Source organism: Notothenia rossii (genome assembly GCF_949606895.1).
Source record: "Notothenia rossii genome assembly, chromosome: 1".
NCBI lineage: Eukaryota > Metazoa > Chordata > Actinopteri > Perciformes > Nototheniidae > Notothenia > Notothenia rossii.
In genome coordinates this window covers 19,752,780-19,772,626 of record NC_136912.1, presented here as the reverse complement: position 1 = coordinate 19,772,626, position 19,847 = coordinate 19,752,780, and the positions used below count along the sequence as shown (strand labels likewise).

At 41.3% G+C, this 19,847-nt stretch overlaps 1 protein-coding gene across 5 annotated transcripts in view; it reads right to left on the bottom strand.

Annotated features, from left to right (window-relative positions):
• Window positions 1-19,847, bottom strand: part of plppr2b (phospholipid phosphatase related 2b) — a 61,855-nt gene that overhangs the window by 29,218 nt on the left and 12,790 nt on the right. For 3 of the 5 annotated variants that reach the window (XM_079666102.1, XM_079666105.1, XM_079666101.1), the window contains one exon: window positions 3,560-3,748. In XM_079666102.1, coding sequence (XP_079522228.1) covers window positions 3,560-3,748 — 189 coding nt within the window. Of the gene's footprint in view, window positions 1-3,559; window positions 3,749-13,426; window positions 13,521-16,403; window positions 16,611-19,847 lie in introns of those variants that run through there. The other 2 variants (XM_079666103.1, XM_079666104.1) reach the window with 2 other exon arrangements.

The window sequence follows — 19,847 nt, the reverse complement described above, 5'->3', positions numbered from 1 at the left end:
TCCTGTTTTAGTTTGAAAAGTGTTCCCCCTCCCGTCTTGTCTGTTGCTGGTGATTGTGTTCACCTGGTGCCCTGTGTTTTCTCCTCCCTCCTCACCTGTGTCTTGTTGCTTTGATTAGTCCTGTGAGTATTTAGGTTCTGTTTTCCTGTTAGTATCTGTGTGTGGGAGATCCTTGTTGCTGGTGACTGTGTTCACGTGAGACAGTAATATTGAGGCTGTGTCATGTACCACAATGAGTAATAAATGCCCACACCGGGTTGTATTTGGACGTGCTGCCTCTGCCTCCTTGCTTGGTCGGGCCGCTCAACGGTCAGCTTCACACTTTAATACATAAATATGTCTCCCCTCTGTGTTAAGAGATTCAGAAAGTTTCAGGAAAAAAGATAATCACTCTTTAAGTCCTGTTCCATTTATATAAAAACCTGTCTGAAAATGAGCTGATCAGATTTTGGCCACTTTATGATGTCACAATGTTTTTTGGGTTGTGTAACCATTAGCCAGAAACCAGCCAAGGTAAAACCTGCCCACCTTATCACTTGAATATCCTCCTGGAGCATCATTGTGTTCTTTCAAAGCAAACATCTTGCAGAGGGGCGTGGGTAGGGGCAGTTCATTTGCATTTATAGAGGTGAGGTATATTGCCTCTTAAGTTAAAGTGGACCTATCATGCTAATAATGATATAGTGTAGGACCATACCTATATAAGGCATATTTATACCTTTTATTTTTCAAAATACCAAACAGATCATGCATTTTAGCCATTCCTCATTTCGCTCAATTTAACACTGTCTTTTCATGGGCTGATTCTGTGAGAACAGCACGATCTACAGGCCTGGCATATGTACTACAGCGTCTCCAGCTCTTTCGAACGGCAATGTCCGTGGCTGTCTCCTCCTGATTGGTGGAGTTGGCCCAATAGCCGTAGCGCAACTTCTGTGACGTCATAGAAGTGTTCAAATCTGGATTAGTCTGTATCAGATCCGTTGCAGCCCCTTTTTAAGAGATTTGGGTATGGAGGAAAATAGAGAGGGTTGTGTTTTCTGACATTTGGTGAGTTCCCTGGAACACCGGGGACACATATTCATGTATAAAAGACGTACAAAAGTGCATTTTGCATGATAGGTCACCTTTAAGTTATAAGTTAGCAACATGAAGGTAAATTAGGCTTGATACATGAATATGCTTTAAGAAAAAAACAGCCTACATCACAGCTCTCTATAGGGTTTTATTTATCTTGTTGGCAGCTCGTCCCTTAAAACAGAAGCCCCAGAGTGATTATAATAAGTGGAAGTATGTAGGCTATATTTCAAGCTTGTTATGTAAATACGTGATTGGGCTTTTTTTATCAACTAAGATTTGTTGTAAAATGTTTTCAACATGAATTGACTGAAGTTATTTGAAAAGTGGGCTTATTAACACATGAATACTACTGTGTAATATATTTGTACATATATATTGAAGAAGTACAATATAAAAAAGCACAAGTTTAATTTGTGGGCCATATTTCATGGCCTGAGGGCCGCATTTGGCCCCCGGGCCGTAGTTTGGACACCCCTGATTTAAAGCTACAGAATCAGCACTTTTGAAACAGGGCTGAAACAGAGGGGTTTATGGGATGCTACAATGCATGATCTGTCTGGTATCTTGAGCCACACACCTCAGAGACATGTTCTGAATATATCTGAGACCATTCATATATTGTTGAATAAGAGTATAATAGGGGACCTTTATGATCTGGAATTTTTTTTGACTTGACAACACAAAGGAATACATGTCAGGTCCAGCCTGGCTGTAACCTGGTTTGTAATCTGGAGTATTTTTCGACACTCCCACCATACTAAATGTCTGGAGTGCAGGAAAGAAAATGCAGTCATTCTGAATGTTATGCCTCCTCATCTTTATATAAAGAGACACTAGCAACAAGAGAGAGGGTCTGGAACAAAAATAAGAGAAACTACTGCAGTTTCTGGTAAATCCAAATATCATCATGAGCTGTCACACACAGACACAAAATGTATGTGTCAGGTGTTCAGCTCATCCATTTTAGTTTGAAGCTAAAAGTCGGCATCAAATTTGAGAGAAATGAGAGATGGATAATCTTTTTTCCATTGTATCTGAACAGAGGCTGGTGGGAAGGAGCGGTATCTGGGAGCGAGAGAGAACACAGATGCTCTGACTTTCAAAAAACCCGCTTCACACTTCAGGCAAAATCATGCCACTGCGCTCCCACTCTGCACAGCTCACATCCCCTGGTGCCTGCAGCCCCCATTCATTACAGGGCATGCTAGGATTCAAAGAAACACACACAAAATGCACCTGTTGTTGTGTCATATGAGTTAGTAGTGCCTGTGTGTGCAATAGTGTTAGAAACAATCATCAGAACGCTCTAACAAGCACAATCTCTGATCCAAAACATAAGCTTAAATCAAAATAAAAGACTGGTTCCAATCCTATAAAATGTAACATTTACAGACATAATAAGTTCCAGAATTACCCCAAAATGTTTTTATGAATACAGTTGTGAAACAGGCGTATTTGTTAAATAACAATAAGCTCAGAATATATTAAACTTGGATGGCAGAGGAAGGGGTTGGGATAGTCCCAAGTACAATGAAGCGAATGACCCAGGAATCTCTGTATATGTGTGATTATGTGCGTCTTCTTGTGTTTATGCCAGTGTAGGTGTATGTGTGTGCGTGTGCGTGTGCGTGTGCGTGTGCGTGTGTGTGTGTGTGTTGCAAAGATATGTGGCTCAGAGGCAACCATGTCATAATGCCACTTAACTGTGGGACATCAAAGAGACAAGCCCTGGGGGACAAGACAAACAGTCCTGGAGACCGAGCTTTGATGAGAATGTGAAGCTATGTTTTAACATCCAACCGTACTGACAAGAGAGTATAGCAAATGTAATGTGATTCAGTATAATCTTATGTTTAACAGTTTTGCTGTGCTTTTCAATATAGACTCTAAACTGATTTAGTTGATAGTAGTGACATTTGTGAATGGTAAAAATAGAGCAATTAAATATTTATTTTGTATTCGCTGCTTGTTGCCAAGAACTCATGACCCACAAATTGCAATTCTGTATTGATGTTTAATTATTAAAACACGCTTAAATATGGATTTTAGAGCGTTGGATGAAGACGGTCTGGTGCAAGCTATCGAAAACTGTGCCGTCTCTATTGCACAAATAGGGGAAGCCATTTAGCTGATGTTTAATTCTGTTTTAGTGCCGTGCAGTCTGGAAATAAGGACAGACTCTCTGTACACTGTAGGTATCTTTAACTGCTCTATGGAGGACAAATATAGTGCCCGTTGCCATGGTTATGATGAGAACTCATCCACACAAACCGAGCAGCGAGACCACGAGAATACACCAACACAGCTCTCTCCTCTTTCAATCCACAAACACCACGTGTAGATGAGGAGGAACTATATGTGGTACATGTTTTGGATCGATATTGTGTGTGTATGTGTGTAGGGGCTTAGCTTGAGTAGTGTTTGCATGATGAGCACCTGTGGAGGAACATTTTTTTTTACAAGTTGAACACAGACTCACCGTCACAGTGGGGATGGCGGTTACTAGGGAGTAGACGAGGACAGGCGGTGCCTTGCTGTTGTCCTCTGGTCCCGGGAACGGCTTGGAGTAGGCTTTGTCGAAACAGAAGAAGCCCTGGATGTGGACGGGGAACGTGTCCGTGTACTCAAAGTAGTACGCCAACAGCACAGTCCCTGCCATGATGACCAGCTGGAAATAAAACATATTGGTTCCAGCTTTAGGATTGGATCCGCAGAAAGAGTGTAGGAGTTGGGAAAAGAAAAGACAGCGGGAAAAAGAGTGGAAAATACGGTCACGGATTTAACAAGAAGAAAAGAAAAGAGAGATTCTTCCTTCCCACAGCAAAATGATGGATGCTCCGGTAATGTGTAAAATGAATCAAGTGTGCATGGAGAGATAGTGAGGGATGAGAGGGAGGGAGGGAGAGAGAGATAGAGACAAAGGGAGACAAATAAGGAGAAAGACAGATAGAGAGGGGGAAAGAGAGAGCACTGACAGAGATAGAGAGCGAGAGAGCGATCCCTTCAGCGCTGTTAGAATGCAGAGTGGGAGGGTAGAGAAACAAATGGAGGGCGATCAAAGAAAATAACGCGGATGAAGGAAGAGAAGAAGAAGTGAATAAGGATGGGAGGGAGGTGGGAGGGGTAGGGTGGGACACAGATGGGGTGAAAAAGAGCTGAGCGGTGGAGACGACAAGAGGAGGCAAAGAAGAGAGAGAGAGAGAAACTACCCTGGGAAAAGCAGAGGGTAGGATGAGAAGAATTACAAGTGTGTATGTGTGTATCTGCATAACCTAAATTATTATTGTACCGCACGTTTAATTTAAAATACCAGCTGTATGCAAAGCACAACCTATGAAGCATAACATATGACCTTCATAGCGATTTAAAAGGTGTTTCATAATAAAAATGTATTAGCAATTCAGATGAGATTGAATGTGAGAGAGAGAGAAAGAGTAAAAGAGGGGATGATATACAGTGAAAAGATGAATAAACATGCTTTTCTGCACAGCTGAGACAGATGTACAAGTACAAATTATTCATTTATACTTCAGTGAACAGCACTCGAACTCCTTTTGGCCTGTTCCCCGCAGGCGACAAAACAACTGCACAGTGAGCTTCTCTAACTGAACAGTAAAGGTTTGGGCAATGTTAGTTTGCCATGCGGGAATAGGCCTGAAACAAAAAGTAAAAGCTCAAAAAGGAATGTGAGTCTAAATATTGCAAAACTGCTGATTAGTTTGATCATAATCTGCAGCCTTAATGTTTGCCAGATGAACTCCTATTGTATGTGAAGGACACATTTATCAGCACCAAAACACGAGGAGCCTCTGCTGGCGGGCTAAGCTGTTTTCAGTATGAAGCAGGCAATAAACAGCATGGAAGTTGTTGTTTACACATAATTCTGTTATCGTAAAGGGGTTATAATGAATATGTATAGAAGTTACACATAGTTTAAGCAAGGGGATCGTCTGAATACACTTTTGTATGAAACAGACAGGTTAACTAGTCTGTCAAAGCTGTACCTAATGAGACTTAATCGGTGCATTGCATTGCAGTAATTGATGGAAAGGAGACATCATTTAGTTCCATCTGTGCTCTTCCATGACAGGTCAAAACGTCTGTGAATCTAATTCATTTGAGAAGGGGAAATGGACAAGGGTACTTTCATGGTGACATAGCTTTCAAGACTCAGATTTAGTGCAACACAAAAAGGACAATATGAACAGGTGGCGCTCATCAGCAACGAGAATCAAACAATAACAAAGTATATTAGGAATCCCATTCACGTTCGTAAAGTGGGAGAGCATTTTGTGTATAAAAGGTTTTGGCAGGGGATAACTTTCTTGAGACAAATAAGAAACAAGCAGTACTGCAGTTCTTGTCAATTTAATTTAAGTAATTGCAGCAAACACGAATAATAAATGGTGTGTTTGGGATGGTTGATCTTGTATTATAATGTGGGATTGTTTTAAATTCCCAAAGCACACCAAAATATTAAAATGTTAGTAAATACTATTTACACAATTCCCTTATTTACAGAAATGTTGATACAAATATAATTTCTACTTCAAAAACTGAGCTAGTCAGTAGTGGTTAGCTTAGCTTAGCATACAGTTGTCATGCTCCTAGCGCTTATGTTTGTAGTTTAATTTAGTTTTTCTTCCTAAAGTCACTATTGTTAATATATGTCTTTGTCTTCTTCCCGCCTCTGTGGTTCTGATTCCTTATTATCAGTTTGCAACGGGGTCCAAATCAGTGACTCTGAAAACTGTATAAGATATAAGAAACAATGTGAGATTCTTGTTAATATGTAGAGATTACAGAGGTTTATGCATGTTGTTGTTGGAGCTAGAGGCCATCAAGGAATTGCAAACACCTGGCCACGGTCTCAAAGTCTATAAGACCCGCCCCTGTGGGCTCTGGCCCTACCTTGTGCTATGTTAGAATTTTGATATGCTGTATTACCTTATTTCCTGTCAGGAATGTCAGATTTTGCCAAACTGATTGTTACAATAATCTTTTCTTGCCTTTTTAACTAATCCACCTGTTTGAATAAACCTATTGCCATTTCCCATTAACTGTGTATGTTCAATCAGTACACAAAACTAAACATAAAAAAGAGGAGTCTAGTGGTTTCATGGGGATTTACACTGGTTGGCTGGCAACACTTCAGGAAGTCATCATGCTGGGTGACCTTCTCATCCGACACAAACATATTTCCCAAAATAGCCTGTACTGTTGATGAAGAATCTTCTTTATGTTTAACAGCATTAAGTCTCACAGCGGCAGATGGCTAAACAAATGAGACAGCACTGAGAGAACCTCCTTCAACATGTTTAACCTCTTCAGCAAAGTGACAGCGTCCCCACTTGGACTAATGCTATAGGGAGGGGAAGGGGGGACTTGTTACACGTAACACATTTCAGCTTTACTGCGCAGTGAAGAGGAAGGCCTAATTTAAAATTCTTACGTTACATGTCTGTTCTACTGTCAGACCTGCTTCAACTTTTCTTTTCTCTACAGACACTAAACACATTTGGATGCCTGCCTTTTATGAATAACAAAATCAAATAATGAATTTGAACGTTCCCATGGCAATGTGCAAATCTGATCTACTTCAATTTGTTTGTGGCAGACATCCTATCGTTTGTGCACTGATTGGCATTGAATTCGGTGACAACACACATGCCCGAGGCCTTAAAAAGCCAACCCATGACACACACACACACACACACACACACACACACACACACACACACACACACACACACACACACACACACACACACACACACACACACACACACACACACACACACACACACACACACACACACACACACACACACACACACACACACACACACACACACACACACACACACACACACACACACACACACACACACACACACACACACACACACACACACACACACACACACACACACCTCCAGCTCATGGTTTATATATACACTCCAAGAATACAACGCAGCTTCAGGTTTCTTTCTGTGTTATCTGCCATCTACAGCACATGCTATTTGTGTGTTTGAATGAGTGGGTGTGTGACTGTGTTTTCATGTCTCTAGGCGTGTGGGTGCATTGCCATGTCTGAACAGGAACTCTGACACGCTGTGTGTTCAACATTTCTTTCTATCATCCAGTCCTCTCTTCTCGCTGAGCTACAGAAAGCTTGAGGGAGGAAACATAGGAGGGAGGTGTAGCAAGGTGGGAGGAAGCAAGCAGGCGAGAGAGGAAGGGAGGGAGGGAGGTCTACGAACACCCATCAAAGTTTAAACAAACATTCAGACAACAGCGGAAAACATCCCTGGGAGATTATGCATGTTGTTTTGCATCTACTTTTACGCTACATAAGCATTAACATTGGATGCTCTTAGGACAATACTGTCAGCCTGAGAGATCTAACAACAGTTTGTGTATAATCAAACATGAGAAGACACACATTTTATTAATACTGGGACAAGACAGTGAAACATTACAGCAGGACACAATTACCAAAGTTCCAGTAAACAGAGTCGTTGGGAGTGTTCCCTCCAGAATACAGGCTCTTATATGACTTTACATCTCCCTCCCCTCCCACATGAAGGAATAACCAACTTCCGGTACACTCTGCATCCTCAGACAGTTTGTTTAAATAACAATACAGGGTCAACGCAACTTCAAATGTCTAATTAGCACATTCTGCGCCGGTCACCTTGGAATATTAATTTGCATAATTAATCATTTCTAAAGCTCCGTGTGCATGTGCAGCATGAAACGGAGGTCATGGAGGGTCACACTTGCAGACACAATTCTGTCACATGACTCATCTCAACGCATAGTGTTAACCCGGGGTCTTCACAAGGCAGATATTTTGAGGCAAGAGAGAAAGTAAACACTTTGACTATCACAACGCAGCTACAGTATCACAGGCAATGCCAATTCTTTTCTGCTTCATTGTTCCTTAAAGCCTCCAATCTTGACTCAAACATGTTTATACAGTCCAACTACAGCTGATTTTTCAGTGACACTAGAGAGACAGATTTCCATGTTCTTGTCTGATATGCCATCATACTCAGTCAGACCTGTTGCCTACACTTAGAGGGTCTTTCACCTAGTTTGACCCTGACTGAACCTTAAAATGTCTTTCCCCTATTTTTGTTTAAACCCTGTACTAGCAGCGCCTAAACGTGTAATGCGTGGGATTCCTTTGCCTTTAGGTAGTTAACATTTATTTAAACGGGACCTATCATGCAACATGCACTTTTGTACGTCTTTTATACATGAATATGTGTCCCCGGTGTTCCAGGGAACTCACCAAGTGTCAGAAAACACAACCCTCTCTCTTTTTTCTCTATACCCAAATCTCTAAAAACGGGGCTGCAACGGATCTGATACAGACTGATCCAGATTTGAATTATTTTCTACGTCACAGAAGGGGTGCTCCGCTTATTGGTCAACTCTCCACCTATCAGGGGAATGTGGGGTTGGGCCACCGCCGGCCATTGCCGCTCGAAAGCGCTGGAGACGCTGTAGTACATATGCCAGGCCTGTAAGTGGCGCTGTAGTCTGCCACAAAAGCAGCGAAGAAGACTTCCCGTGCATGGTTGCCATGGTTGCCCTTCTGTTTATTCTCCGCTGTGGCTCTTTTTCTCCCTCCCCGAGGCAAGCGTTTGCTCCTGTAATTCAATGCAATCCCTCCCCGTCGAGGCAAGCACTGTAATTATCTTTGGTTAGTCCACCAGAAGATGACAAACACCCACCTCTCCTCCTCTTCCAAGGAACAAGGGGACCGCGCGGCAGAGTTTCAGTTAGATTTTTTTTCGCGGGTCAACATGTCCGTTAAAGTTTAAATCTTCCGGACAAAATTAGAAAAGTGCCGGTCAAAGGTCTTCTTTGTTATTTATTGAGCTTTAAAACAAATGAATAATGACTCTATATAATCATCTATAAGAATAAAACATGGAGGACGGAGATCTCTTTTTCTCCCCCTCTTCTCCCCGCTGTAGCCCAGCAGCTGATCTCAAACCACGCTCCCCTCTCCTGCAGGGGATCACAGAATCAGCGCCCTGCAAAAACAGGGCTGGAAAGAGCAAATAGAGCGAAATGAGGCATGGCTAAAATGCAGGATGTTTGGTATTTTGAAAAAAAAACTATATTTATATACTTTATATAGGTATGGGCCATATATTGTTCAAATATAGCATGATATGTCCCCTTTAAAGTCCTCCACAGCCAAAATCAACCAAAATTATTATTTTGTGATGCTCCTATCAGCAGGACAACATCATGTGCCTCTCAAAACTATTTGAAATGACTATTGAAGAAGAGAGTTTAATGATGTAACAACACTATGCTTAGCGTCGCCAGAACATAAGTACAGGAGATGATTGATTATCATGTTGTTGTGATGAGCCTCTATTGCTACTTCTGTGTCTAGTTCATTCATGTCTTTGTAACCCGCTGAGAGGTAGCAGTGTGGTGAGACCACAGGTGATCCCCTTTCTGCTGTCTTGTTATTCAAGGAGGATCAAAGACTTCGTTGACAGAACAGTATGAACATATAAGACATTTCCCAAGCCTATAAGATGTATTTCCCAACACAAAATGCGTGAGGTGAACAAATGTTTAACTGATGTGTCACAGTATATAAATGATATAGCAAGCCAAAAAACTAAAATGATTGAAATAGGATGCTCTTGTCACATTAGGTATTAAATAAGGGGAATTTTTGTTCATGAAAATCTGCAGTTGGAATAGTTCAGTATTGTGAGCATCTGGTTAATCAGTACTTATAAAATGAGAGAAAGGGCATATCATATAGTTTAATCAGACTTTGCCCCTCAGCTCTGTTTCATCTCGTAAGAGTTGACAGTTTGAGATTAAGACCTCCCAGACACTAACCCTGTCTGTCTCCTCTTCTTCTAGCACAGCGGTTACCAACCTGTGGGCCGCGAACCCCTAGTGGGCCACGAAGGCATTGCAAGTGGGCCGCCAAATAATTCACAAAACATTATGATTTGTGTGGAAACATTTTCATTATAAATATTTTCTTTCATTTAAATATTTTTCACGCTGTCTCCTCTGCCAAACGCACATGACAATCTGCTGCAGCAAACCTGGACACAACACCGGTCACTGATGGTAACTCTTCTTCACTGCAACATACACACCCCATCCTGCTCACTGACGCCACCCAGCGGCCCATAAGGAAACCTTCTCTTCACAACGATGTTTCACACAGACTGTCAGACTGTTTACCCGGTTATCCATGTGTCCTCTCTGATGGACATGATGAGGAGCCAGGGACCTCAAAGCCTATACAACTCCCTATCCCTGTGCTCAGAAGCATCAACAAAAGGTACCCACCCTGCCCTCTACGTACAAGAAAAAGTGCACACCTGATAACTGTCCCCATATCAACCCACTCAGTTCAAGAGAACGTAGTGCACTTGGCTGTTTTAAACGTCAGGTCCTTGTCAGGAAAGTCACTTTTAATTAATGATTGTATTAACAATTATAGCCTTAACTTCATGTTTTTAACAGAAACCTGGCTAGACGAGAACAACAGTGGAGCTGTTCTCATTGAAACAGCCCCGCCAAATTTTAATTTTTTGGGTGAAAACAGAGCACACAGAAAATGAGGAGGTGTTGCTACTATATTTAATATTGCTTTTCAATGTAAGAAAATAGAAATTCAATCATTTCCCTCTTTTGAATACCTACCCGTTCAATGTAATTCTTCCTGTCGAGCACTGTTTATAACTATCTACAGACCACCAAAATATTCTGTACAATTTTGGGATGATTTGTCTGAACTATTGTCGATTATTTGCATAGATTTTGACTGTATACTCATGGTTGGTGACTTCAACATTCATGTTGACAACCCGAAGGACAGTAGAGCTATCGAATTTAATAATATTCTGGACAGCGATGGACTAACCCAGCATGTGACAGGGCCCACTCACAAATTGGGCCACACTCTTGACCTAGTGACCCATGGTCACTGATGTTGGCCTCTCGGATCACTCCTGCATCTTTCTCAAAATGAATATCAGCATTTCTAATAAAGGGACAACACAGATTCTCACAAAACGACACATAACTGAAGACACAAACAAGTTGTTTATTGAGGCTTTCTCCTCCACTATCAGACTTCCATCCAACAGTGTTGATGATATGGTGGATCATTTCAGGTCAAAAACTACATGTCTGATTGATGCTCTTGCCCCTGCTAAAGCAAAACCAACCTCTGGTAATAAAGCACCATGGAGAAATGCCACGCTAGTGAGGCTGCGCAAACAACATTGTAGAAAAGCGGAACGCAGGTGGTGCAAGTCACATCTTCTCATTCATTTTGAGATATTTAAGGACAGTCTTCAGTTATAATCACGAACTACGGAACGCAAGACGCTCCTTTTTCTCTGATATAATCAGCAAAAACAGCAATAACACCCGTGCGTTATTTTCAACTGTTGACCGGCTATCAAACCCCCGCATACCAATTGCCCCTGAACTCCTCTCTACTGAGTCATGCAACAAAGTTGCATCATTTTTTACAACCAAAATTGAAAATATAAGATTAATGGTGAGTGCCTCCATTTTGGGAAAGGGGTCTATGGCAACCATTCATCCTCTTAAAATACACTTAATCCGCAAGACACAGTTTGATCCTATCAGCCATAATGCCCTTGAAGACAAAGTGTTGCATTTAAGTTCTTCCTCCTGCTGCTTAGATAGTATCCCCACAAGCTTCCTGAAAAATGTTTTTAACTGCATGGCATCAGAGCTACTAGAGATAGTCAACACCTCCCTCAGCTTGGGACAGTTCCCAAAAGCACTAAAAACTGCAGTAATCAAGCCTCTTTAAAAAAAAAAAAAACAACCTAGACAGTTCAATCATGCAGAATTATAGGCCAATTTCAAACCTACCCTTCTTGGGTAAAATTATAGAAAAAGCTGTTTTCCATCAACTCAACTTTTTTTTTTGGCACAAAATAACTGCTTTGATGCTCTCCAGTCTGGATTCAGAGCCCATCACAGCACTGAGACCGCACTTATGAGGGTCGTAAACGATATATATTTAAACACAGACAAGGGACAAATCACTATTTTGGTACTGCTGGACCTCAGTGCCGCTTTTGATACAGTGGACCACAAAATATTACTGGACAGACTAGAAAACTGTGTTGGTTTATCTGGCAAAGCACTTAATTGGTTCAAATCGTATCTGCAGGACAGGGACTTCTTTGTGTCTGTTGGTTCTTTTAAATCGCAACAAACTGCAATGACTTGTGGAGTTCCCCGAGGGTCGATTCTTGGTCCAATTCTATTTAACATATACATGTTTCCACTAGCCCAGATCCTAAAGGTTAACAAAATGTCATACCACAATTATGCAAATGGCACTCAGTTATACATTACAATAAAGCCTGGCGACTACGGACCATTACAATCCCTCACCAACTGCATGGAACAAATCAGTAGCTGGATGAGCAACAATTTCCTACAATTAAACAAAAGCAAAACAGAGACAATTATCTTTGGTGCCAAAAGGGAGGAACGGGCTGAAGTAAGCGCTAAACTAGAAGCCCTACTGCTAAAAACATCGGAAAAGGTGAGAAATCTAGGCGTAGTTCTGGACCCCGACCTCAATATCAAATCCCATATCAACACAATTACTAAATCGGCATACTATCACCTGAAAAACATAGCCAGACTTAGAACATTCATGTCTCAAGAAGACCTTGAAAAACTAGTTCACGCCTTTGTTTTTGGCAGGCTTGGTGACTACGGTAATAGTGTATTTACAGGTCTCTGTAAAAAATCGGTTAGAAAACTACAACTAATCCAGAACGCCGCTGCCAGAGTCCTGACCAAAACAAAAAGAGTAGAACACATCACTCCAATACTGACTCCAATATATGTCTGACATGTTGCCCTGTCACGAGCCCCCCAGAGCTCTGAGATCATCGGGGGCGGGCTTACTCATTGTTCCCCGGCTCAGAACCAAACACGCTGAAGCTGCTTTTAGTTTTTATGCTCCCCACAAATGGAATAAACTTCCAGAAAACCTGAGGTCTTCACCAACGCTGATTTCTTTTAAGTCGAGGCTAAAAACACTACTTTTTACAGCTGCTTACCCAGAAGCCTTTTAACTTGCTTTAGCAATTACCGTATTTACAATGTCGTTTTTAAACTATTTTATATCTCATTAATGCATTTTTTTTATGAAACTGTTATTCCATTATGTTTATTTATTGTGTTCCTCTCTGTTCTATTATCATGTGTTAATGATCATGTAAAGCACTTTGAATTGCCTCTGTGTCTGAAATGTGCTATAAAAATAAACTTACCTTACCTTCATTTGAACCTCCTTTCCTTTCTCTTTCTTGATCCTCCTTAGCAACGGTCATTACAGTCCTTGACAGCGGTCTGTTCCTTCTGGATTAACAACATGTCACAAGTTCTGAATTGACCAATCAGAACTTTATTTAGCCTCTATATTGTTTATGGTTGAATGTGGGCCGCCACAAATGTTTAGTTCCTTAAGTGGGCCCTGAGTTGAAAAAGGTTGGGAACCGATGGTCTAGTAAATAACACATCCTTATCTTTCCTTTAGAGATCAGCGGTACACCAGCCAGAAAAACAAAGACAAAGGCCTCTTCCCACACAAACATAAGAATACTTACAAAATAAGTATGTTTTGTCAAAATTGAAGGAAAGAAAGCTGCCATACAGGTTTTAACATACAAGGTTTCATAGGCTCGAAGAACTCCCGCTCAAACAGAAACAGCCTAACATTCAATTCAAGTGTGAATAAAAAACTACAGCCTCACCCGGAGTACAAAATGTTGGCCACTGAGTTTAACATGTAATGTACACATACTGTCATATGCTTAATGCTTTCTGCACTTTAGTCTTTCAATCAAGACAAAAGTAGAAATTGGTGATTGTGTATGACTCACACAGATTTGGCAAACTCACAATTTATAATCCGGGGTGGTTTTACCAAAAGGCATGCCATACAGTATGAGGGATTATATGTATGCAGTGAAAGCCAATTTGGTATAATTCCTAATATATGTCAGCATACACTAAGCCACATGATGAAAATAGAGTTAACAACATAAGGCAGATTAAGGATGAGAACCGCTTTTAGCTGACCTACTAAGTAACCTTTAAGGACTTATCACGCAGTGTAATAAGCCTTAATGCTTATACCTCTCACGTCAAAGGGAGCAAAAGCCAGAAAATCAAAGAGACTGAAACGGCACTGATGTGACAGAAACAAAAAACATCTCCTGCCCTCACAAGTCACAAGCCCTTTAACCAGGAAAGGGGGGAATAAAATGTGACATTAATAATGTGTTATGGAAGGGGAGAGGGCGGTGGAAATAGATGTGGGTATTGCTAATGTCTCTTGGGGCCAAGCTGTGAGATGCACTTTAATGCAAACAGTGTTTCTTGTCTAGCCTTGGCCTGTGTGGAGCGGCCAGATGGCAGAAAAGTCAACTGATAAAGTCAAACATGTTTACAGAAGGTGGGAACGTGTGGACGGAGGCTGGTGATGAGATGACAGCACCCCGCTGGGACACAACGAATGTCACACTGCTCAGGGTGAACAGGAGGCATGCTGCTTCGTTTTGCTCAAAATTAAATTTTCTTCAAAATGTCTGATGTGTTTTTGAATGACGCCTAACTAAAGCATGAGGGAGTCCTGGCACGCAGGAAGCTGGTCAACGCAGGATGTGTCCATTTCATGTGTTGGTGAGAGTAGTGTTTCTGCACACAGCAGGGGAGAACATGAAAAAAAAAAAAAAAAGCCTATTTAATATGGATTTCTTCAATAGCAACAGTAATCATATATTGATCATATAATGTTGTGTGATGTCAACATTTGGCTACCCCCATATGGGATTACAAGCCACTGCTTTTCATCAAACATAAGACAAAATATAAACCAAATGAAAAAAGGTTTTATTTATTTTTAAAATACTTTCAACTATATTGTACACAAAAGCATAGCATGCTAAAAAAAAAGGCAGAACTGTATCCTGATAGGGAGCTCTGAATAACATATGTATGTGTTTGTTAATGTATAATTGTAACTGAAATGTTAAACTATCAAGACTGCCCACAAGAGGAGCTATACTTTACAAATACATTTATATACATGTATGTGTTATATACCATTAATACATGTTTACACTGTATACCACCTATGAATGGATTAATTAAAGTAATGTGTTGCCAAACATTAAGTGGTACAACACCAAACTGGGCACACCAAGATCTCTTCTCCTTGAATCATTTTTTTTTTTAATTGACAAATGAATAACATATGCAGCTCGGTTAAACAAGAACCCTGGACCAAAACCTGGCATCCCAAATAGCAACGCTTCATTTACTAGTGGTGTAAGGTTGGTTTCGGAGTTACAATCCTCAGTTTTCCGCACACAAAAGGTCTTCAAATTAGCATGAGATGAGGCAACACCTCTCCTCCTTTTTAGTGTAATTTGATTTCCTGATGAGCTCACATAAACACTCAGTCCTATGATTAGAGCCGTTGAATGTTTCACAGTTGAGGTTTCCACCACACTGATTTTCAGCAGGTGATTCAAAAACCCAGAAAAAAACTCTGATTTTAGACCACACCCCGATCAATCAGAAAGACACGAACAACTGTAGCTGAAGGAACAAACCGAACCACTCTTCCCTCACACTCGATCATTTGCATAAATAGCATGAAAATGATGGAACAAAAAGCCCAGAAAACAGAGTCGACATTGATGACAAGCTAAAGAACAGGCTGGACTGCCGCCTGGTGTCAGCAGACTGTATTACAACGCACTGAGCGAGAAGAGAGCCAGAAAGAGGATCCGCCTGATAGAGGAGAGGGGCAGAGCCTTAAAGAGAGGAATGGGCGAGGCAGCAGAGGGAGAAAGGAAGAAGATAAACAGACGGACGACACGCTTAATGAGACATAAGTACATCACAAAATACGCCGGGGTAAAGCAGAGATTGCCTTTGGGAAATAAAGCCAAAGAAGGCAGAGAGTAAAATAAACAGAAGGGCAGAGGAGCGGAAAGAGAGCAAATGAGGATGTATGACAGCGTGAAGTGGAGAAAAATGTAAAATACAAAGAGGGACCAATGGAAAGGGAGAGGATCAAAGCAGGCGTCCATCTTCTTAACACCCACATGCCCTCCCTCCTCCAACTGTCTTTTCTTTCACCTCTTTTGTTTGTCTGAGTGTATTTTAATCGCCATGCCTGCTTTATCTTATACTCATCAGTTCCCCCCCCCCCTCTGTTATCACTCAAAAAGCATATTTACCTCAACCATTTTCCAACCCACGCTCTGTCCCCCTCCCCCCTTCTTGCTGCATGTCTCTCAATCATCCTCGCTGCCATAACTCTCTCTCACACTCAGTCTCTCTGTTTATACAGTATCTGCTTCGCTCCCCTCACCCTTTCTTCCTCCCTTTCACATCTCCCTCTCTTTCTCGCAGCAACAATCACGTAATTCTACAAAATCCCCAGTCCTGAAGCGAACATGCCCCCGCATCTCACAAATGGAAGAATAAAAGCAGACGCAGGCTCACACAAAGATTCAAACATGTTCCCTGAATAAAGCCCTACAATGTGATATAAAACGTTTAATTCTTGCACTTTATGCTTATGTAAACATGTAATATTTTCAAAATGAAAATAATATTATGCATTCCTATTTTTGTCGCAGAAATATTCTTTTTTTTATATATTTAATAAAATAAACTCATTTTACTGAGAGGCTTGACTTTGATGTTATCTGTCCTTGAGCAAGAAAAGGTTGATGGTTATTTTATAATTGGGGAATATCTTGATTTTGAAGTTCCTCTGTCACAATTTATTTAGCTGATTCGGAGAGACATGTAAGAAACTGCAAAGCTGTGGGGAAGATAATATCTTACATAAGCAATTTCATTTTGAAGACTCCAGCAAAGATCTTTAATATTTCTTTTTCTGATAAGATAATTTGGTTGTGCTGCCGTAGCCTCAATAGAAAGCTTCCGTATTTAATATCTGCGGATGATGGGAATCTATATTGTGATATATAGGACAGGGTCTCTCATCTCTCCCTTCCTCCCTAAAGTGATAACAGGTGGGAGGCAGCCAGCTAACAAGTGTTTCAAACATCCACACAGAGAAATCCCAGCGCAGCAGACAGGAGGGCAGGTGCTATTCATGGAGCTGAGTGATAATGAGGAGGAAGCTATAGGGAGAGAAACAAGTGAATAAGAGCTGTTACTGTATCTGTGTGTGTGTGTGTGTGTGTGTGTGTGTGTGTGTGTGTGTGTGTGTGTGTGTGTGTGTGTGTGTGTGTGTGTGTGTGTGTGTGTGTGTGTGTGTGTGTGTGTGTGTGTGTGTGTGTGTGTGTGTGTGTGTGTGTGTGTGTGTGTATATGTGTGTGTGTATGCATGGGTTGAAAAGGGAAGGGAAACATGATTTTTTATTTTTATTTTTTTTAGAGCGTAGAAAATAACACTAGGGAATTAACCAGTAATATATTCTAGTTTAAGGTAATGTGTTTGGGCTAGTGAGATGTGTTTATATTCCAAATACATGGGTTAAAGATACATCACTAGTTGTACGAAATATTAGGAATTGTTTTAAAGGGCAAGAAGCGACTCATTATGGTCGTTTATTCATGAGATTTGGTGCTTAAACACTGGGAAATTGAAAGCACAGTTTGGCCGGCGTGGGGGGTGTCTTGTCGGGAACAAAACACCTTTAGAAAAGAGTAAACACATGCTACAAATACGTTGCACAGAGGAAGAGGATGAGCTGAGGCAGTAACAAACCCAGCAGGGATGATGTGAGCGCATGCAGCGAGGAAGAGCTTCGTTGTGGGGAACTGGAGGTCTGATACTTTTAGGATGCTGTTCATTATTGGAGCAAACGATGATGTGCTGGCTTCACACCCAAAACAAAAAAAAAAGGTGAAAAAATCCAGAGGCTGTCCATGCTCAGACACAGCAACACATATACTGTCATAAAGTGCAAGGTGTGGTGTTTGCTGAAGTTGATGCACTCTACAGCAGAATAAAGAAGTAAACATAGTTCAAACAGCAGGACTTTGATGCCATAGGCTGGGGTTCAAATCCGAGTTCCACGTTTGATTAGGCCTGGAAAACTAAAGCACTTTGTGTAATCGGGAAAAGATTGTTAAAAAAGTAAGTATGTGTCTTGCACTTCAATTTAGAAAAACGTGGTTTGAGCAGGATTTTACTTATATGTTGTTGAAAGTTAGAAGTTGGTACACCAAGACAGAATCGCACCATATTTAGAAGTCATGGAAGATTATGCAGAAATTAAATTAGGGGATAATTTCCGAGAAATAAGAAGTGCAACCAAACGTGAACCGAGACCTTAGAGTATCACCAGAGACAGCAGGGGCAATGGACCTGAAACATTATGTGGTCGGATACTCAGCAGCATGTTGACTTTGCAGACCTCGCTGTGCCACAGTGTGACGAAGCCAACAGGGCATGAGGAAGGAGCGAAGAGGAGGAGGAGGAGGAGGCTCAACTACTCTGAGCTGGCAGTCGGGGCTGAAAAACAAAGCCGGAAAGCCAAGATACACACTGCAAAGGCTGGGTGCCAGGAATTAGCAGCTACGGTACAACCACAGTGATGATTATCACGTCTTACTATTGTTACAACTGATAACACACTTCTACTCACTAGCTTCTAGTTGTGCGCTCAGTGATATCCACTCAAAGAGTCCACTTGTAGTCACTCCCAGTACTTTGTAAGTCGGCTTCAGTACAAGTTTTCTCAGTAGGCCTCTTTGACCCAGATCACACCGACTCACAACACCCCCCCCTCATATACCAGCGTCTAAAGCAAGTCAAGAATCAGTTATATCAAAATGACTTTTTCAAGAGGGTCCCTTTGAAGCAGTGCGTTAGGCTACAGACCATGCGTAGCTTCACAGTGATGGCAGCGACAGATGGAATAAAAACAAGAGAGAGACTCCTCTCATTGTGTTGTGTTTATCCTTGCAGCTTTTGTGCGAACTCTCCATTGTTTGTACAGGCAAAAGTTCTCACATTTGAATCTAGTAGCAGGGGAAAACAATGGCTATGAGAGACAAGGGGAAGACAGTAAAATGAAGAAACGTGAAAAGTGGAAACAGAGGCAGAGAGAATTACAGTACTCATAGTTAGCGATGGTAGACAAGCCTTGAAATTAAAGGAGCGATGAAATGACAGCGGGGCATGACCGAGAAAATAGGGACATGTCATAAGGATAGAATGATAAAGGAAGAGAGTGGCAGACGAGATTGTGAGGAAAAGGAGTGAAAGAGAAAGGGAATCACAAAAAGAAGATCACAAGAGAAGAATAAGACGGGGCGTTTGAATTGAATAGAAACGGGTAATGAGATGCTAATGTAACAACAAAGGAGCGTGTGCCCTCCGGGGGGAGCTGTGCAACAGCAAGCTGCTTCAGTATGAACACATTAGAGGAGGGAATTGAATTTTAAAATGCTCTTTATTAAACTACTGCAATGTACACAGATACATATAGCCAATAAAGTCAAATAAGATTTACATCTCCCACCCCTAGCACTGTTTGAACAAGATAAAAACAATAGATCCCTGGAGAGATCGATTACGGTGACAAAATGGGACAGAAACGGTAAAAAGCAGAGAAAGTATGATTTGTGCATAACACCTCCTCCACAGGAGGGTCACCCTCTACTGTGTGATATATGAGGTGAGCACGAGGACAAGGT